This window comes from Melanerpes formicivorus, unplaced genomic scaffold, assembly GCF_026170545.1.
Source record: "Melanerpes formicivorus ecotype bairdi unplaced genomic scaffold, bMelFor1.0.p_v2 SCAF_34, whole genome shotgun sequence".
NCBI classification, from domain to species: domain Eukaryota; kingdom Metazoa; phylum Chordata; class Aves; order Piciformes; family Picidae; genus Melanerpes; species Melanerpes formicivorus.
Window position 1 is genome coordinate 3,407,166 of NW_027142386.1, and position 17,783 is coordinate 3,424,948.

General features: G+C 58.7%; 1 protein-coding gene across 4 annotated transcripts in view; it reads right to left on the minus strand.

Moving 5' to 3' along the window:
- The window catches only part of LOXL2 (lysyl oxidase like 2), an 86,448-nt gene that overhangs the window by 10,196 nt on the left and 58,469 nt on the right, over positions 1-17,783 (minus strand). For all 4 annotated transcript variants that reach the window (XR_010989548.1, XR_010989547.1, XM_068156466.1 and 1 more), the window contains 7 exons: positions 17,488-17,671; positions 12,902-13,053; positions 9,834-10,001; positions 6,663-6,828; positions 5,697-5,940; positions 1,516-1,631; positions 265-401 (listed from right to left, as the gene is read on the minus strand). Coding sequence is in view for 2 of the 4 variants with exons in the window: in XM_068156466.1 (XP_068012567.1) it covers positions 265-401; positions 1,516-1,631; positions 5,697-5,940; positions 6,663-6,828; positions 9,834-10,001; positions 12,902-13,053; positions 17,488-17,671 (1,167 nt within the window). In the remaining 2 variants the exon portion in view is untranslated. The remainder of the gene's footprint in view (positions 1-264; positions 402-1,515; positions 1,632-5,696; positions 5,941-6,662; positions 6,829-9,833; positions 10,002-12,901; positions 13,054-17,487; positions 17,672-17,783) is intronic.

Consider the following 17,783-nt stretch of genomic DNA (forward strand, 5'->3'; position numbering starts at 1 on the left):
CTAAGCTTTGTTTCTTTGCCCTAGATGACCTCTCAAGGTCCCTTCCAGCCCCTAGCATTCTGTGATTCTTTGCTTTTTCCCTTGGGAAGGAGAGGATCCAATTCCTTATCCCTTGGCTCTCCTGAGAAGAGAAATCTCTTTGCAGCAGCAAGCTCCGAGAGGGAGATGCCCAGCCAAAGCAGCTGGTTAGAGTCCTGACATCCCTCCTGGGGAAGAGAGAAGCCACAGCAGTGTCTCAGGCCCTCCTTGCCCTCCCCACCATACCTGGAAGAGGTAATCCCCCGGCGGGACGTCGGTGATGTCGATCCACTGGCAGTCGATGTCGTGCCGGTAGACATCCCAGCACCCCACGGTGATGCCCTGCTCCCCAAAGTTGGCACACTCATACTGCTTCTGCACATCTAGACCACGGGAGGGAGAGGCAGAAGCAAGGGCTGGGCTCAGGCTGGGCTCAGGCTGGGCTCAGGCTGGGAGGCAGGAGGTGGCACCTGCATGGTCTGAGAATGACACCCCCCGCAGCCAGGGCGGAGGAAGGGGCAGCTGGAACTGAGCTCCACGGAGCTCTCCCAGGGCAATGAGCTACAGGAGGAGTGGTTTGAGGGTGAAATTTAACAGCCCAGGGGCCTGCTCACTGCCTGCTGGTGAGGTCCCTGTGCTGCACAACTGCACAGGGCAGCTGCTGCCTGCCACACCTCAGCACCCTGGGAGCAGGCTGCCCGGGGAGGTGCTGGAGTCCCCATCCCTGGAGGTATTCAAGGAACCTGTGGCCCTGGCACCTGGGGACAGGGTTTGGTGGCCATGGTGGTGCAGGGTAGAAGGTTGGGCTTGATGAGCTTAAAGGTCTTGTCCAGCCTTAATGATCATTACTGGGGTCAGGTGTTCAGGGGGCAGAGGGCTGGAGCTGCCCATGCTGCTGCTGCACCAACCCCTCCATGCCAGCTGCTTCCCCCAGCTGAGCCACCTGCCCAGCTGCCAAGCAGAGCAGAACTGAGGGCAGCCACATCCCATGAAGGCTGAGGACAGCTCCTTTCCAGCTGCCTGCCTCTTGTTGACACAACCCTGAGAGCCCAGCAAGAGCAGGCTGCCCAGGGAGGTGGTGGAGTCCCCATCCCTGGAGGTGTTCAAGGAACCTGTGGCCGTGGCCCTTGGGGCCATAGTTCAGTGGCCATGGTGGGGTTGGGTTGCTGCTTGGACTCAATGATCTGAGAGAGCTTTTCCAGCCCCATAAAACTCTCTGATCCTATGGTTCCTGGAGTCTCTCCTTCCCAGGAATCAAAACACTCTGAGGTTGTCAGAGCAGCTCTGAGTCTGGGTGTGAGGAGCTGAGGACTGAAAGCCCCAGAAGCCTTCAGGGCTTCTCTTAGACCTCCAGCGACCACTCCACACAGATGTCACCTCAGGACTGGTTTCTAGGCCACTTTCCAGCCCTGCTCAGGACTTTGACAGCATCTCTGAGGCCATCTCCTGTGTGGGGACAGCCCTGAACTCCCAGCACCAAGGGCTCTGGGCAGATACCTGCTTCACACTCGGTGTCTTCCAGGCAGAAGCTGGCTTTGTGTCCTTCAGCCACCTTGGTCCCATTGAGGTTCAGTAGGTCATAGTGGGTAAAAACCTCCATGCTGTGGTAATGCCTGCAAGGCACAAGGGAGGGAGAATTAGCTATAGAGAAGATGCTTTGGGATGGATGGGCCAGGGTTGGATCAGTGGGATGAGGTTCACCAAGGCCAAGGGGCTGGGACCTGCACTTGGGTCACAACCCCAGGAAGGCTCCAGGCTTGGGGCAGAGTGGCTGGAAAGTGCCCAGCAGAGAAAGGCCTGGGGGGTGGTGGGCAACAGTGGCTGAATATGAGCCAGGGGGTGCCCAGGTAGCCATGAAGGCCACCAGCAGCCTGGCCTGGAGCAGCAATGGTGTGGGCAGCAGGAGCAGGGCAGGGATGGTGCCCCTGGGCTGGGCACGGGAGAGGCCACAGCTTGAGTGCTGGGCTCAGGGTTGGGCTCTTCACTGCAAGGACACCTGGGGAGCTGGAGCAGGGCCAGAGAAGGGCAAGGAAGCTGGGGAAGGGTCTGGAGAGCAGGGCTGGGGAGGAGCAGCTGAGGGAGCTGGAGGTGTTCAGCCTTTTAATTCATTTATTTTCATTTGGTTTATTTTAATTAATTCTTCCTTTTCCTTTTTCCTTTCCCCCTTTCCTTTTCCCTTTCCCTTTGCCCTTGTTCCTTTTCCCTTTTCCTTTCCCTTTTCCCTTTTCCTTTCCCTTTTCCTTTTCCTTTGTCCTTGTTCCTTTTCCCTTTTCCTTTCCCTTTTCCCTTGTCCTTTCCCTTTTCCTTTGTCCTTGTTCCTTTTCCCTTTTCCTTTTCCTTTCCCTTTTCCCTTCTCTTTTCCTTTGTCCTTGTTCCTTTTCCCTTTTCCTTCCCCTTGTCCTTTCCCTTTTCCTTTGTCCTTGTTCCTTTTCCCTTTTCCTTTCCCTTTTCCCTTGTCCTTGTTCCTTTTCCCTTTTCCTTTTCCTTTCCCTTTTCCCTTCTCTTTTCCTTTGTCCTTGTTCCTTCTCCCTTTTCCTTCTCCCTTTTCCTTTCTCTTTTCCTTTTCCCTTTTCCTTTTCCCTCTTCCCTGTTCCTTTCCCTTTTCCTTTTCCCTCTTCCCTTTTCCTTTCCCTTTTCCTTTTCCCTCTTCCCTTTTCCTTTTCCCTCTTCCCTTTTCCTTTCCCTTTTCCCTTTTCCTTTCTTTTCCTTTTCCCTTGTTCCTTTCCCCTTGTTCCTTTTCCCTTTTCCTTTCCCTTTTCCCTTGTTCCTTTTCCCTCGTTCCTTTTCCCTCGTTCCTTTCCCCTTTCCCCTTTCCCTTTTCCCTTTCCCCTTTCCCCTTTTCCTTTCCCCTTTCCCCTTTTCCTTTCCCCTTTCCCCTTTTCCTTTCCCTTTCCTCCTCTCCTCTCCTCTCCTCTCCTCTCCTCTCCTCTCCTCTCCTCTCCTCTCCTCTCCTCTCCTCTCCTCTCCTCTCCTCTCCTCTCCTCTCCTCTCCTCTCCTCTCCTCTCCTCTCCTCTCCTCTCCTCTCCTCTTTAATTTATTTCAAGTTATTCCACTTCTATCTAATTAATTTTATTGATTTATTTAATGTATTTAGTTATTTCTTTTTCCAGAGGCAGAAATGTGAATGTATTGGGCAGAAACCTGCCACCAGCTGGAGGCAGCTTCTCCCAGCACTTGTCCTGCTCACATCTACCTACACAAGGCCAGCAGCTGGCTTCACACAGCTCCCCATCCTCAGTGGGGAGGTGTTAAGGCCACCTCAGCCTGGGCTAGGCTAGCAGCAGCACTCCAGCAGCAGTGAGGAGATGAGGTCAGGAGAGGAGATGCTGTAGACCCCTCAGCAGCACAGCAGGCTCTGGGTGATGCTCAGCTCAAACTAATCCATTTCTCCTCTGCTTCTGCATCAGGAGCAGTGTGGCCAGCAGGAGCAGGGAGGTCATTCTGCCCCTGGACACTGCACTGGTTAGGCCACACCTTGAGTCCTGTGTCCAATTCTGGGCCCCTCAGGTTAGGAAGGAGGTTGACTTGCTGGAAGGTGTCCAGAGAAAGGCAGCAAAGTTGGTGAGGGGTTTGGAGCACAGCCCTGTGAGGAGAGGCTGAGGGAGCTGGGGTTGCTTAGCCTGGAGAAGAGGAGGCTCAGGGGAGACCTTCTTGCTCTCTACAACTACCTTAAAGGGGGTTGGAGCCAGGTGGGGGTTGGTCTCTTCTCCCAGGCACCCAGCACCAGAACAAGAGGACACAGTCTCAGGCTGCACCAGGGGAGGTTTAGGGTGGAGGTTAGGAGGAAGTTTTACAGAGAGAGAGTGATTGCCCATTGGAATGGGCTGCCCAGGGAGGTGGTGGAGTCCCCATCACTGGAGGTGTTCAGGAGGAGACTTGACAGGGTGCTTGGTTGCATGGTTTAATTGATTAGATGATGTTGGATGATGGGTTGGATGTGATGATCTTGAAGGTCTCTTCCAACCTGGTCTATTCTATTCTATTCTATTTATAAAGCCCAACCTTCCAAGGAGCTCCCAGCAATGGGAGTGGGGCAGCTGGGGAAGAGGAGAGAGACATCCTGCAGTGGCCAAGCTTTGAGGCTGCCTCATTTGGCTGCCTCTCAGAAAAGTCTGAGGCTCTCCAGCCTGACTCAGCTCCTGAAAAATGCCTGAACCCGAAGCGTTTACATTCTGCTCTTCCCAGCCTGGAAAGACTGAAGAGGATCTGAGCTGTTCCTCCTCCTCCCTATAAACAGAGCCCAGTTTGAAACACACAGCTGGCTCTTGGCCTCTCCCTGCTCCTCTCCCACTCTCACCTCACTCACACAGTCGCTCCCCAACTGCTCCAAGCGTTTGAACCGGCCTGGGACGTGCTCAGGTCCCTGTGGTGCCCATCTGGTCCTCCAGCCCCTTCCCAGCAGGCTCAGGACGCAGACACTGCTCAGGGTTTCCTCCTACCCTGCTGACCTCCTGAGGTTTGAGCTCTGCAAACATCCCAACCCAGCCCAACCTGGCTGCAGGGGCAGGAGCCAATGTTTGCTTCACGCCCTGACCTTCACTGCAGGGGAGGAAGGAATTTTGTTACACTGAGGGTGCTGAGAGCCTGGCCCAAGTTGTCCAGAGAGGCTGGAGCTGCCCCATCCCTGGCACCACTGCAGCTCAGGTCGTTTGTGGCTGTGAACAATCTGCTCTGGCTGGGGATGTCCCTGCTGACTGCAAGGGGGCTGGACTGGATGAGCTTTGAACCTGCTAGGGCAGGTCCAGAGGTGGCCACAAAGATTATTGAAGGGTTGGGCAACTTCTCTTATGAAGACAGGCTGGGAGAGTGGGGGAGTGGTCAGCCTGGAGAAGAGAAGGCCTCAGGGAGACCTCAGAGCAGACTTCCAGGGTTTGAGGTGGGCTATAGGAGAGCTGGGGAGGGCCCTTTGACAAGGGCTGGGAGTGACAGGACAAGGGGTGATGGCTTCCAACTGGAAGAAGCTGGACTGAGATGAGACATGAGGAGGAAATTCTTCCCCAGGAGGGTGGTGAGGCACTGGAACAGGTTGCTCAGAGAAGCTGTGGAGGCTCCAAGCCTGGCAGTGTTGAGAGCCAGGCTGGGTGAGACCTTGAGCAAGCTGGGCTGGTGGGAGGTGTCCCTGCCCATGGCAGGGGGTTGGAACTCAATGATCTTTAAGCTCCTTTCCAACCCAACCCATTCCATTACTCTATTTCAACCCTGTGCTCCCATAACAAACCACTTCCCCATAGAGCAGCAGGGAGGGATGGAAGGAGACCTGCAGAGGCCAGGGGCAGGCTGGAACTCCCTTGGGGCAGCAGGGAGGTGGTGGAAGCCTCATCCCTGGAGGTTTTGAAGGCCAGGCTGGATGTGGCTGTGAGCAACCTGCTGTGGTGTGAGGTGTCCCTGCCCATGGCAGGGGGTTGGACCTGGCTGATGCTTGAGGTCCCTTCCAACCCTGACAACTCTATGATTCTATGAAGGAGATCTGCAGGGGCCAGGGGCAGGCTGGAATTCCCTTGGGGCAGCAGAAGGGGTGGGAAGGGGAGCTGCAGGGGGCAGGGGCTGGCCGCAAGGGGAGCTGCAGGGGGCAGTGGCTCGCAGGAAGGGGAGCTGCAGGGGGCAGGGGCTCGCAGGAAGGGGAGCTGCAGGGGGCAGGGGCTGGCCGCAAGGGGAGCTGCAGGGGGCAGGGGCTCACCGGTGGCAGTCGTGCCAGACCCAGGCGTGGCGCCCGTTGCGGGGACGGAAGTCGGACTGCCCGTTGTTGTGGATCTGGGAGGAGAAGCGCAGCAGGCGGCGGTAGCCCGAGGTGAGGGAGGTGTTGGCAGCTGAGCTGGCCAAGCAGTTCTCCTCCAGGGCACACTGCAGCATGAACATCGGCCTGTCCTCCAGGTACGCCGTCTGCTCCACCAGCTCGGCGTTCAGCACCAGGTCAGGGGCAGCTGGAAGGGAGGGAAAGGAAGGTTAGGAAGGGTTTTGGGATGGGCAGAGGATTGTCAAAGGTTGGAAGGGAGCTCATGATTCTATGATTTTTTTCCAGCACTCAGGTGGAAGAGACCTCAGAGATCATCTGCTCCAACCCCCTTGCCATGGGCAGGGACAGCTCTCAGCTACACTTAGCTGCTGGAAATTCACAGGAAGTTTCAGATGGAAGTGACCTCAGAGATCACAGAATCACAGAACTGTCAGGGCTGGAAGGGACCTCAAGGCTCAGCCACTTCCAACCCCCCTGCCATGGGCAGAGACACCTCAGCAGGCTGCTCACAGCCACATCCAGCCTGGCTGCAAACACCTCCAAGGGAGGAGGCTTCCACCACCTCCCTGGGCAGCCTGTGCCAGGCTCTCACCACCCTCATGGGCAACAACTTCTTCCTGACATCCACTGGAATGCTTCAGGTTGGAAAAGATCTCCAAGATTCATGGAATGGGTTGGGCTGGAAGGGACCTCAAGGCTCAGCCAGTTCCAAACCCCTGCCATGATCAGGGACACCTCACACTACAGCAGGCTGCTCACAGCCACATCCAGCCTGGCCTTCCGAAACTCCAGGGATGAGGCTTCCACCACCCCCCTGGGCAACCTGTGACAGTGTTTCTACTACTTTTCTGTTCAAGATCTGTGAACAATTTTAGAGGCACAGCCTAAAGCCCTCCCCCAGTTACTCACTCTCTGAGCAGGACACCCCAGCACCGAAGCGACCTCCCCCTCTGGGGCAGGAGACCTCAGCTCCGTCGTGGCGGCAGTGGGCCAGGGACATCTCCGTCCCCGAGCACTTGACTCCGCTCATCACCACGCTGTCAGCACTGACATCTCCATGCCAGTACCAGGTTTCCTGGGCAGAAGAAGGCATTTCAGACAATTCAGGCTTTAATGAGGAATGTTCACCCACCCTGGGACCTGCATCTTCCCTTCAGGGAAGCCTAAGGCTCAGGAGACAGATGCTGGAGAGGAGGAGAGGAGCCCGAGAGGAAGGCTGGGCAGCCTGGGGCTTTTTGAATCCCAGTCCCATGTTGTATGCCCTGAAGGTCTGACCAGTGCTAAGCAAAACCCTCTCCTTGTCCTGAGCTGGTGTCAATCCCTTCTCCCTGTTGCTGAGCTGGTCTCCATCCCTTATGCCAGTTGCTGAGCTGGTCTCCGTCCCTCTCTCCCCGTGGCTGAGCTGGTCTCCGTCCCTCTCTCCCCGTGGCTGAGCTGGTCTCCATCCCTCTCTCCCCGTGGCTGAGCTGGTCTCCGTCCCTCTCTCCCCGTGGCTGAGCTGGTCTCCATCACTCTCTCCCCGTGGCTGAGCTGGTCTCCAGCCCTCTCCCCCCGTGGCTGAGCTGGTCTCCAGCCCTCTCTCCCCGTGGCTGAGCTGGTCTCCATCCCTCTCTCCCCGTGGCTGAGCTGGTCTCCAGCCCTCTCCCCCCGTGGCTGAGCTGGTCTCCATCCCTCTCTCCCCGTGGCTGAGCTGGTCTCCATCACTCTCTCCCCGTGGCTGAGCTGGTCTCCATCCCTCTCTCCCCGTGGCTGAGCTGGTCTCCAGCCCTCTCTCCCCGTGGCTGAGCTGGTCTCCATCCCTCTCTCCCCGTGGCTGAGCTGGTCTCCAGCCCTCTCTCCCCGTGGCTGAGCTGGTCTCCATCCCTCTCTCCCCGTGGCTGAGCTGGTCTCCATCCCTCTCTCCCCGTGGCTGAGCTGGTCTCCATCCCTCTCTCCCCGTGGCTGAGCTGGTCTCCATCCCTCTCTCCCCATGGCTGAGCTGGTCTCCATCCCTCTCTCCCCGTGGCTGAGCTGGTCTCCGTCCCTCTCTCCCCGTGGCTGAGCTGCTCTCCGTCCCTCTCTCCCCGTGGCTGAGCTGGTCTCCATCCCTCTCTCCCCGTGGCTGAGCTGCTCTCCGTCCCTCTCTCCCCGTGGCTGAGCTGGTCTCCATCCCTCTCTCCCCGTGGCTGAGCTGGTCTCCAGCCCTCTCCCCCCGTGGCTGAGCTGGTCTCCATCCCTCTCTCCCCGTGGCTGAGCTGGCTTCCATCTCTGCTTGTTTTGCTTCCAGCTCAAGCTCACTTTTCCACCCTGCTCTACCCATCCAGCTGATGAATTCATGCCTGGGCTGTCCTAAGCCATCTAGGCTGTGCCTTTGGGAGTGATGCCCAGAACTGAACCACATTTGTCTTGTGACATCTGTGCACTTGGGAGGGCCACAAGTAACCCCTGGCGTGCAGAGGAGGGAGGCAGGATGAAGAGCCACGCTGGCAGTGCCACAGAAAGGAGACGCTGCAGGGGAAGCAGGGCTGAGGGGCTCTGCCCACCCTGGGCTCTGCCTCTTTTCCTTGTAAGGGGGGGACCCAGAGATGCTCCAACCCCGCTCCCTGCTCCTCTCCACCCCCCAGCTTTACAAAGCTTGTGAGAAGGACAGAAAATTACCTCCCCCACCCAAGCAAAACCTGCCAAACCCAAGCACTCTGCAGCCTGATGAAGCTGCAGTTGCAAAGCTTGGGGGAAGGGGAGGGATGAAAAGTGAGAGGGGCAAAAAATAACCCCAACCCCCACCCAAACCCACCCCCACCAGACAGATCTGTTGCTGTCAGGAGTGGGAGCAGGTTTCCAGGACAAGCTCAACCTATCTGTCCCATTGCTCCCGTGGCACCAGGCTGGTTGTTAACCCTCTTAGCAACACCCCCCCCCCCCGCCCCCAGCCTGCCCTGTGCTGCACACTGCAGCTTTATGCTCCTGGAGCTGCTGCAGCTGGGCCAGGCAAGGAGAAAACTTTTCTGTCCTAAATAGCAGCAGCCTCAGCCAAAGGAAAAAATGGCTTGGTCCTCGCTGGGCTCTCAGGGTTGTGTCAACAAGAGGCAGGCAGCTGGAAAGGAGCTGTCCTCAGCCTTCATGGGACGTGGCTGTCCTCAGCTCTGCTCTGCTTGGCAGCTGGGCAGGTGGCTCAGCTCGGGGAAGCAGCTGGCATGGAGGGGTTGGTGCGGCAGCAGCATGGGCAGCTCCAGCCCTCTGCCTCCAGGGCATCCTGAGCCCTCAGGGTCTCTCCAGTTAGTGCCTTCAGGCTCAGTGCTGTGGCTGCCAGTTTATTCACAGCTGGCATCAGGTTGGAAGTGACCCTCAAAGCTCAAAGGAAGGCTGCTGTCCAACTTTCCTCCTCCTCCTCCTCCAGGCTGTCCAACCTTCCTCCTCCTCTTCCAGGCTGTCCAACCTTCCTCCTCCCCCAGGTTGCCCAACCATCCTCCCCCTCCTCCAGGCTGTCCAACCTTCCTCCTCCTCCCCCAGGTTGCCCAACCATCCTCCCCCTCCTCCAGCCTGTCCAACCTTCCTCCTCCTCCCCCAGCCTGTCCAACCTTCCTCCTCCTCCCCCAGCCCGTCCAACCTTCCTCCTCCTCCCCCAGCCTGTCCAACCTTCCTCCTCCTCCTCCAGTCTGTCCAACCATCCTCCTCCTCCCCCAGGCTGTCCAACCATCCTCCTCCTCCCCCAGGCTGTCCAACCATCCTCCTCCTCCCCCAGGCTATCCAACCTTCCTCCCCCAGGCTGTCCAACCATCCTCCTCCTCCCCCAGGCTATCCAACCTTCCTCCCCCAGGCTGTCCAACCATCCTCCTCCTCCCCCAGGCTATCCAACCTTCCTCCTCCAGGCTATCCAACCTTCCTCCTCCCCCAGCCTGTCCAACCTTCCTCCTCCTCCTCCAGTCTGTCCAACCATCCTCCTCCTCCCCAAGGCTGTCCAACCATCCTCCTCCTCCCCCAGGCTATCCAACCTTCCTCCCCCAGGCTGTCCAGCCTTCCTCCTCCTCCCGCAGGCTGTCCAACCCAAGCAGGCAGAGGCCAGCAGAGCCGGGAGGCGGGCAGGGGGCGGGGGACACTCACCTGGAAGGCCTGGCTGGCAAAGCCCAGCCCCAGCTGCCGACACACCACCATGGCCTCCACGGTGCCCCAGTTCTCGCTGCAGACCGTGCCCCAGCGCAGGCTGCCGTTGCGCTCCGCCAGGACCTCCACCCGGCCCTCGTAGGGGTTGCGGCCACCGCTCAGCCGCAGCTGCAAGGAGCGCCGGGGGGGGCTTGCTGGGCTCGGCTTGCTTAGGACTGAGCTTGTCCCCCAGCAAGTCCAACCACCCAGCCCAGTGCCAAACTCTGCCCCTCCGCACCAGACTGTGCCCCGCAGCACCACACCCCTGCGGCCCCCAGCACCACACCTCTGCAGCCCCCAGCACCACATCCCTGCGGCCCCCAGCACCACATCCCTGCAGCCCCCAGCACCACATCCCTGCAGCCCCCAGCACCACACCTCTCTGCCCCCCAGCACCACATCCCTGCAGCCCCCAGCACCACATCCCTGCAGCCCCCAGCACCACATCCCTGCAGCCCCCAGCACCACACCTCTGCGGCCCCCAGCACCACACCTCTGCGGCCCCCAGCACCACATCCCTGCGGCCCCCAGCACCACACCTCTGCGGCCCCCAGCACCACACCTCTGCGGCCCCCAGCACCACATCCCTGCGGCCCCCAGCACCACACCTCTGCGGCCCCCAGCACCACACCTCTGCGGCCCCCAGCACCACATCCCTGCGGCCCCCAGCACCACACCTCTCTGGCCCCCAGCACCACACCTCTCTGCCCCCCAGCACCACACCCCTGCGGCCCCCAGCACCACACCTCTCTGGCCCCCAGCACCACATCCCTGCGGCCCCCAGCACCACACCTCTCTGGCCCCCAGCACCACACCTCTCTGCCCCCCAGCACCACACCCCTGCGGCCCCCAGCACCACACCTCTCTGGCCCCCAGCACCACATCCCTGCGGCCCCCAGCACCACACCTCTCTGGCCCCCAGCACCACACCTCTCTGGCCCCCAGCACCACACCCCTGCGGCCCCCAGCACCACACCTCTCTGGCCCCCAGCACCACACCTCTCTGGCCCCCAGCACCACACCTCTCTGGCCCCCAGCACCACATCCCTGCGGCCCCCAGCACCACACCTCTCTGGCCCCCAGCACCACACCCCTGCGGCCCCCAGCACCACATCCCTGCGGCCCCCAGCACCACACCTCTCTGCCCCCCAGCACCACATCCCTGCGGCCCCCAGCACCACATCCGTGCAGCCCCCAGCACCACACCTCTCTGGCCCCCAGCACCACACCCCTGCAGCCCCCAGCACCACACCCCTGCAGCCCCCAGCACCACACCCCTGCGGCCCCCAGCACCACACCTCTCTGCCCCCCAGCACCACATCCCTGCGGCCCCCAGCACCACAGCTCTCTGCCCCCCAGCACCACACCCCTGCAGCCCCCAGCACCACACCCCTGCAGCCCCCAGCACCACACCCCTGCGGCCCCCAGCACCACACCTCTCTGCCCCCCAGCACCACACCCCTGCGGCCCCCAGCACCACACCTCTCTGCCCCCCAGCACCACACCCCTGCGGCCCCCAGCACCACACCTGTGCAGCCCCCAGCACCACATCCGTGCAGCCCCCAGCACCACACCTCCCTGGCCCCCAGCACCACATCCCTGTGGCCCCCAGCACCACACCTGTGCAGCCCCCAGCACCACATCTCTGTGGCCCCCAGCACCACACCCCTGCGGCCCCCAAGCACCACACCTCTCTGGCCCCCAGCACCACACCTCTCTGGCCCCCAGCACCACACCTCTGTGGCTCTGAAGCACTGCCATGGATGAGGATTCAGCCACCTCTCCTGGCCAGCCCCTTCCAGGCTTTGAGAACCCTTTCAGTCAAGGAGTCCCTGCTAATGTCCAGCCTAAACCTCCCCTGGGGCAACTTGAGGGCATTTCTTTTAGTCCTATTGCTTGTTCCTTTGGAGAAGAGTCCAACCCTCACCTGGCTCCAGCCTCCTCTCAGGGAGCTGTAGAGGGCCAGAAGGTCTCCTCTCAGCTTCCTCTCAACCCCTCCCCCAGCTCCCTCAGCTGCTCCTCCCCAGCCCTGTTCTCCAGACCCTTCCCCAGCTCTGTTGCCCTTCTCTGGGCCTGTTCCAGCTCCTCAATGTCCTTCTTGGAGTGAGGGGCCCAAAACTGAAGGTGTGTCCTCAGCAGTGCTGAGTGCAGGGATCTCCCCTCAGCCTCTTTTTCTGCAGGAGAGGGTCAGAGGGACAACCTCCAGCTTCACAGGGCCACTGCACAGGTTGCAGCTGAAGTGCCACTTCAAGCATGGCAGAGGGCTGTGAGTGAGTGGAGGAGCTCAAAGCTCAGCACAAAAGGGAACCACCTCCCTCATTTACCCTTCCCCAGCCCAATGCTGATGTCAAAATCTACCCTGAGTAGGCACAGGTGAAACAGTTCCTACCCAGACATCCTGCAAGGGAGGCCTCAAGACCTTTAAAGGTCCCTTCCAAGCCAATGCCTTGTAGGCTTCTCTGATGCTGTAGGATGGAAACAGCTCACCACAGCACCCCAGGATGTCAGGGGTTAGAAAGGACCCAAAGAGATCATCGAGTCCAACCCCCCTGCCAGAGCAGGAGCATAGAATCCAGCTCAGGGCACACAGGAACACATCCAGACAGGGCTGGAAAGGCTCCAGAGAAGGAGACTCCACAACCTCTCTGGGCAGCCTGCCCCAGGCCTCTGGGACCCTTACAGTAGTTTCCCCTTGTGCTGAGGTGGAGCCTCCTGTGCTGCAGCTTACATCCATTGCTCCTTGCCCTGTCCCAGGGAGCAAGTGAGCAGAGCCTGTCCCCTCCCTCCTGACCCCCAGCCCTCAGGTATTGATAAACCTTTATTAAATCCCCTCTCAGCCTTCTCCTTTCCAGACTAACCACCCCCAGGGCCCTCAGCCTCTCCTCCCCAGGCAGTGCTGCAGTCCCTCATCATCCTCGCAGCCCTCCGCCGGACCCTCTCCAGCAGATCCCAGCTCCAGCAGATCCCAGCTCCAGCAGATCCCAGCTCCAGCAGATCCCAGCTCCAGCAGAGCCTCTCAGGCTGCTCACCTGGTTCTGGAAGCCCATGGCTGGAACATTGCATCTCACAGCAGCATCTTCTTCGTGGTTGCAGCCCTGGGACTCTGTGTTGAACTTGCAGTCCGTGAGGGACTTCTCGAAGCCTGTGCAGTCGATTTCATTCAGGTGGATTGGGCCCATGCCTAGGGGAGGGAAAGGAGAAAAGAGAGTCCTGAGCTTCTCTCCATGCTACTGCCTGGTGAAGGAGTGGCCAGTAACAGTTTGTTAGTAGGCTGCAGGCATGGAATGGGTTTGGGTTGGAAGAGATGAATAGAAGAATAGAATAGACCAGACCAGTTTGGAAGAGACCTCTGAGATCATCCACTCCAACCTATCCCCCAGCACCATCTGATCAACTCAACCATGGCACCAAGGGCCTCATCCAGGCTCTTCCTAAACACCTTCAGGGATGGTGACTCCACCACCTCCCTGGGCAGCACATCCCAATGGCCAATCACTCTGTCTGGGAAGAAATTCTTCCTAACATCCAGCCCAAACCTCCCCTGGCACAGCTTGAGACTGTGTCCTCTTGTTCTGGTGCTGATTGCCTGGGAGAAGAGACCAACCCCCTCCTGGCTACAACCTCCCTTCAGGGAGTTGTAGACAGCAAGAAGGTCTCCCCTGAGCCTCCTCTTCTCCAGGCTAGGGAACACTGCCAGGCTTGAACCCTCCAAAGCTTCTCTGGGCAACCTGTTCCAGTGCTTCACCACTCTCCTGGGGAAGAATTTCCTCCTCATGTCCAATCTCAGTCCAGCTTCTTCCAATCTGAAGCCATCACCTCTCATCCTCTCACTCCATGCATTTGTACAAAGTCCCTCCCCAGCTCTCCTGTAGCCCCCTTCAAATCCTGGAAGGCCACCAGAAGGTCTCCCTGGAGCCTTCTCTTCTCCAGGCTGAACAACCCCAACTCTCTCAGTCTGGCCTCACAGCAGAGCCCTTCCAGCCCTCTCAGCATTGCTGTGGCCTCCTCTGCTCCCTGTCTGTGCTGAGGACTCCAGAGCTGCCCCAGCACTGCAGGGAGGTCTCAGCAGAGCACAGCAGAGGGGCAGAATCCCCTCCCTGCCCCTGCTGCCCACACTGCTGGGGCTCAGCCCAGGGCAGGGCTTGGTGCCGGCTACTGTTGAGCTTCTGCTCACCCAGCACTCCCAAGCCCTTCTCCTCAGGGCTGCTCTCCATAAATTCTCCTTACAATTGGCCTCTAGAATTCAAACCACACTGCTCCTTGGCCAAAACAAAACCACCCCCCAAAATCCCAGTGATTTCTGGTAAAACATAAAGCAAAAAGCTGAAAAATGATCAGTAGCTGTTTCAGTGTCCTGGCCCTGCCAGCAGCCTCTGGAACTCAGGCACAGAAGAGCCCCAGGAGAAGCCAAGTTTCCATTGTTGCATAATTTACAAACTTCAGCTGAAAGAATTCACCAGCCATGACCTTTTGGCTGGGTGTCTGTGCTGGGATCAGCTCCCAGTCAAGCCTGGACCTTTCAATGGGACATGGACACGTTTGCTGGGTTTAACAACACAGGGATCACAGGATCACCCCAGCAGGAGGAGGACATGGAACTGCTGGAGTGAGGCCAGAGGAGGCCACCAAGGTGATCCAAGGGGCTGGAGCAGCTCTGCTGTGAGGACAGGCTGAGGGAGCTGCAGCCAGAGCAGTGTAGGCAAGCAGGGCAGGAGAGGGGATTCTGCCCCTGGGCTCTGCTCTGCTCACACCTCACCTCCAATCCTGCCTCCAGCTCTGGGGTCCCCAGCAGGAGAATAAACCTTTATTAGAATAAACCAAACCAGGTTGGAAGAGACCTTCAAGATCATCGTGTCCAACCCATCAACCAATCCAACCCACCCAAACAGCTAACCCATGGCACCAAGCACCCCAGCAAGTCTCCTCCTGAACACCTTCAATGACAGTGACTCCACACAGAGCTGCTGGAGTGAGGCCAGAGGAGGCCACAAAGATGCTCCAAGGGCTGGAGCAGCTCTGCTGGGAGCACAGGCTGAGGGAGCTGGGGGTGTGCAGCCTGGAGAAGAGAAGGCTCCAGGCAGACCTTAGAGTTGACTGCCAGTATCTGCAGGGGACCTACAGGAAAGCTGGGGAGGGACTGTTCAGAAGGGCTTGGAGGGATGGATGGGAGGCAGTGGTTTGAAAGTGGAGCAGGGCAGAGTTAGGTTGGACACCAGGAGGAAGCTCTGCACAGTGAGGGTGGTGAGACACTGGCACAGGCTGCCCAGGGAGGTGCTTGAGGCTCCATCCCTGGAGACATTCAAGATCAGCCCTGGTGCAGCCTGCTCTGGTTGGAGACATCCCTGCAGCCTGCAGAGAGGTTGGACAGGATGACCTTAGAGGGTCCTCCCCAGCCTGACTCAGTCTGGGGAATCTCACTGAGGAGCAGCTGCAAACACAAAGGTGGACACCGAGTTTAACAGCCAGGAGTCTTCCCTGGGTCACAGGAGCAGAGAGCTGAGCCTGGGCCAAAGCTTCTCCTTTCCCTACCACACTGTGATGATGCAGCTGCTGCAGGATCAGCCTGGCCAGGGAGCACTGATGGACTGAGCAGCCCCAGCAAGGACATGGCGTGGGAAGCTGCAGCCTGAGAGCTTCCAGGCTGCAGGAGGTGGCAGGGAACAGCCTGTCCTGTCCCTCACGTGGCAGCAGCCTCCACCAGGGCTGTGCTGTTTCTTACAGCAGCTAAGCAGAGCAGCAGCTCCCTGCACAGCACCACAGGAGGGTTTGGTTTGGCAGCTCCAGTGGACAGGTCACGTTTTACAGCTCCCCAGCCTCTGGCCACCACCACTGTGCTTGCCACGTGCTGCTGCTCTTCCCTTCCCTTCTCCAAACCACCCTGGCCTCAAGGCATTTCCCTCAGGCAGTTTAGTCTCCCAGGCAAGGCCTTGGTGGTGTTTTTCTTTAGGGCTGGCTTGTGGCTCAGGAGGTGGTTGGAGAGGGTGTTCCTTAGGCTTGGAGTCACCAGTTTGCCATGGTTTGGGATCTCAACCAGCTCCCAGCTACAGGAAATCCAAACCCAAACCCTGGCCCCTGAGCTGTTCAAGTGCCCTTCTGTTTATAATGAGCTAAATCCATGTTCTGGGCATCTGAAAAGCATTTTAAAGTCTTAGGATCCAGGAGTGAGTCTCTGCCAGGAGCCTTCTAGCAATGGAGTGCAGCATGGGGTGGGTCTAGAGAAGGCACAGAGAGAACTGGAGAGCAATGGATGTGGTAACAAAGCAGCAATTAGTGGAGCTGCTGTCTGAGGGAAAGCTTCAACACAGCATCACCAGGCAGCAAGGTGCCCTGGTGGCCAGGAGGCCAATGGTCTGCTGGGGTGCAGCAAGGAAAGTGTGGCCAGCAGGGCTGGGGAGGTTCTGCTGCCCCTCTGCTCTGCCCTGCTGAGACCACAGCTGCAATGCTGTGTCCAGTTTGGGGCTCCCCAGCTCAAGAGGGACAGAGACCTGCTGGAGAGATCCCAGGGGAGGCTCTGAGGATGCTGAAGGGACTGGAGCAGCTCTGCTGTGGAGAGAGACTGAGAGCCCTGGGGGTGGTTAGTGTGGAGAGGAGAAGGCTGAGAGGGATCTGATCAATGTCTATCAATATCAGAGGGGTGAGGGTCAGGAGGAAGGTGCCAGGCTCTGTTGGGTGATGCCCAGTGACAGGACAAGGAACAACAGGGAGTAGCTGGAACCCAGGAGGCTCCACCTGAAGAAGAGAAGAAAGTTGTTTGGTGTGAGGGTGCTGGAGGCCTGGAGCAGGCTGCCCAGGGAGGTTGTGGAGTCTCCTGGTGTGGAGACTTTCCAGACCCATCTGGATGTGTTCCTGTGACCTGCCCTGGGTGACCCTGCTCTGGCAGGGAGTTTGGACTGGATGATCTCCAGAGGTCCCTTCCAACCCCTAACATTCTCTGATTCTTTCAAGGAATCCTGAATCATAGAACTGTCAGAGCTGGAAGGGACCTCAAGGCTCAGCCACTTCCAACCCCCTGCCATGCCCAGGGACACCTCACACCACAGCAGGTTGCTCACAGCCACCTCCAGCCTGGCTGCAAACACCTCCAGGGCTGAGGCTTCCACCACCTCCCTGGGCAACCTGTGCCAGGCTCTCATCACCCTCATGGGGAACAACTTCTTCCTGACAGCCAATCTCAATCTCCCCACTTCTAGTTTTGCTCCATCCCTCCCTGATACCCTCAAAAGTCTCTCCCCAGCTTCCTTGGAGCCCCCTGCAGATCCTGGAAGGCCATTATCATTTCTGTGGCTGAGGGAAGAGGGACCTGCATCACATCAGCTTTGCTCCAAGAGCCAGGTTAAGCCCAAGGGCTGGTGGAAAGGTTTAGCTGAAGCAACCATGCTGTGCTGAATGCCTCTGAGGGCACTTGGGGAGCAGAAAGCCAGCTTCCCAAGTCACCAATTCAGCTTCCAGCTCCTAGACTCAAGAGACTTCCTAAGTGTAGAGAGCAAATCCCTGGTGCCCAGAACAAACACCTCCCTTTCCCCCCCCCAGTAAAAATGTGCTCTGCTCTGAATCCTGAGAGGTTCTGGGAGGTGAGCAAAGCCCAGGTGATCCTTGGAGCTCTCCATGCTCTTACCTTGGCCCAGCCTTGCCCCTGTGATGGCCTCCTTGGCACTGCCAAAGCCCAGCTCTCGGCACACCACGCTGGCTGACACCAGGTTCCAGTTGTCGTCGCAGACCGTTCCCCATTCCCCATTCTTCAGCACTTCCACTCGGCCTTCCCCAGTGTTGGCTCCTCCTTTCAGCCTCACCAGGGGTTGCTGGAAGACAGAGAGAGGAAGGGATCATAGAATCAAAGAGTCAATAAGGTTGGAAAAGACCTCAGAGATCATCAAGTCCAACCTGTCACCCAGCACCTCCCGACAGCTAAGC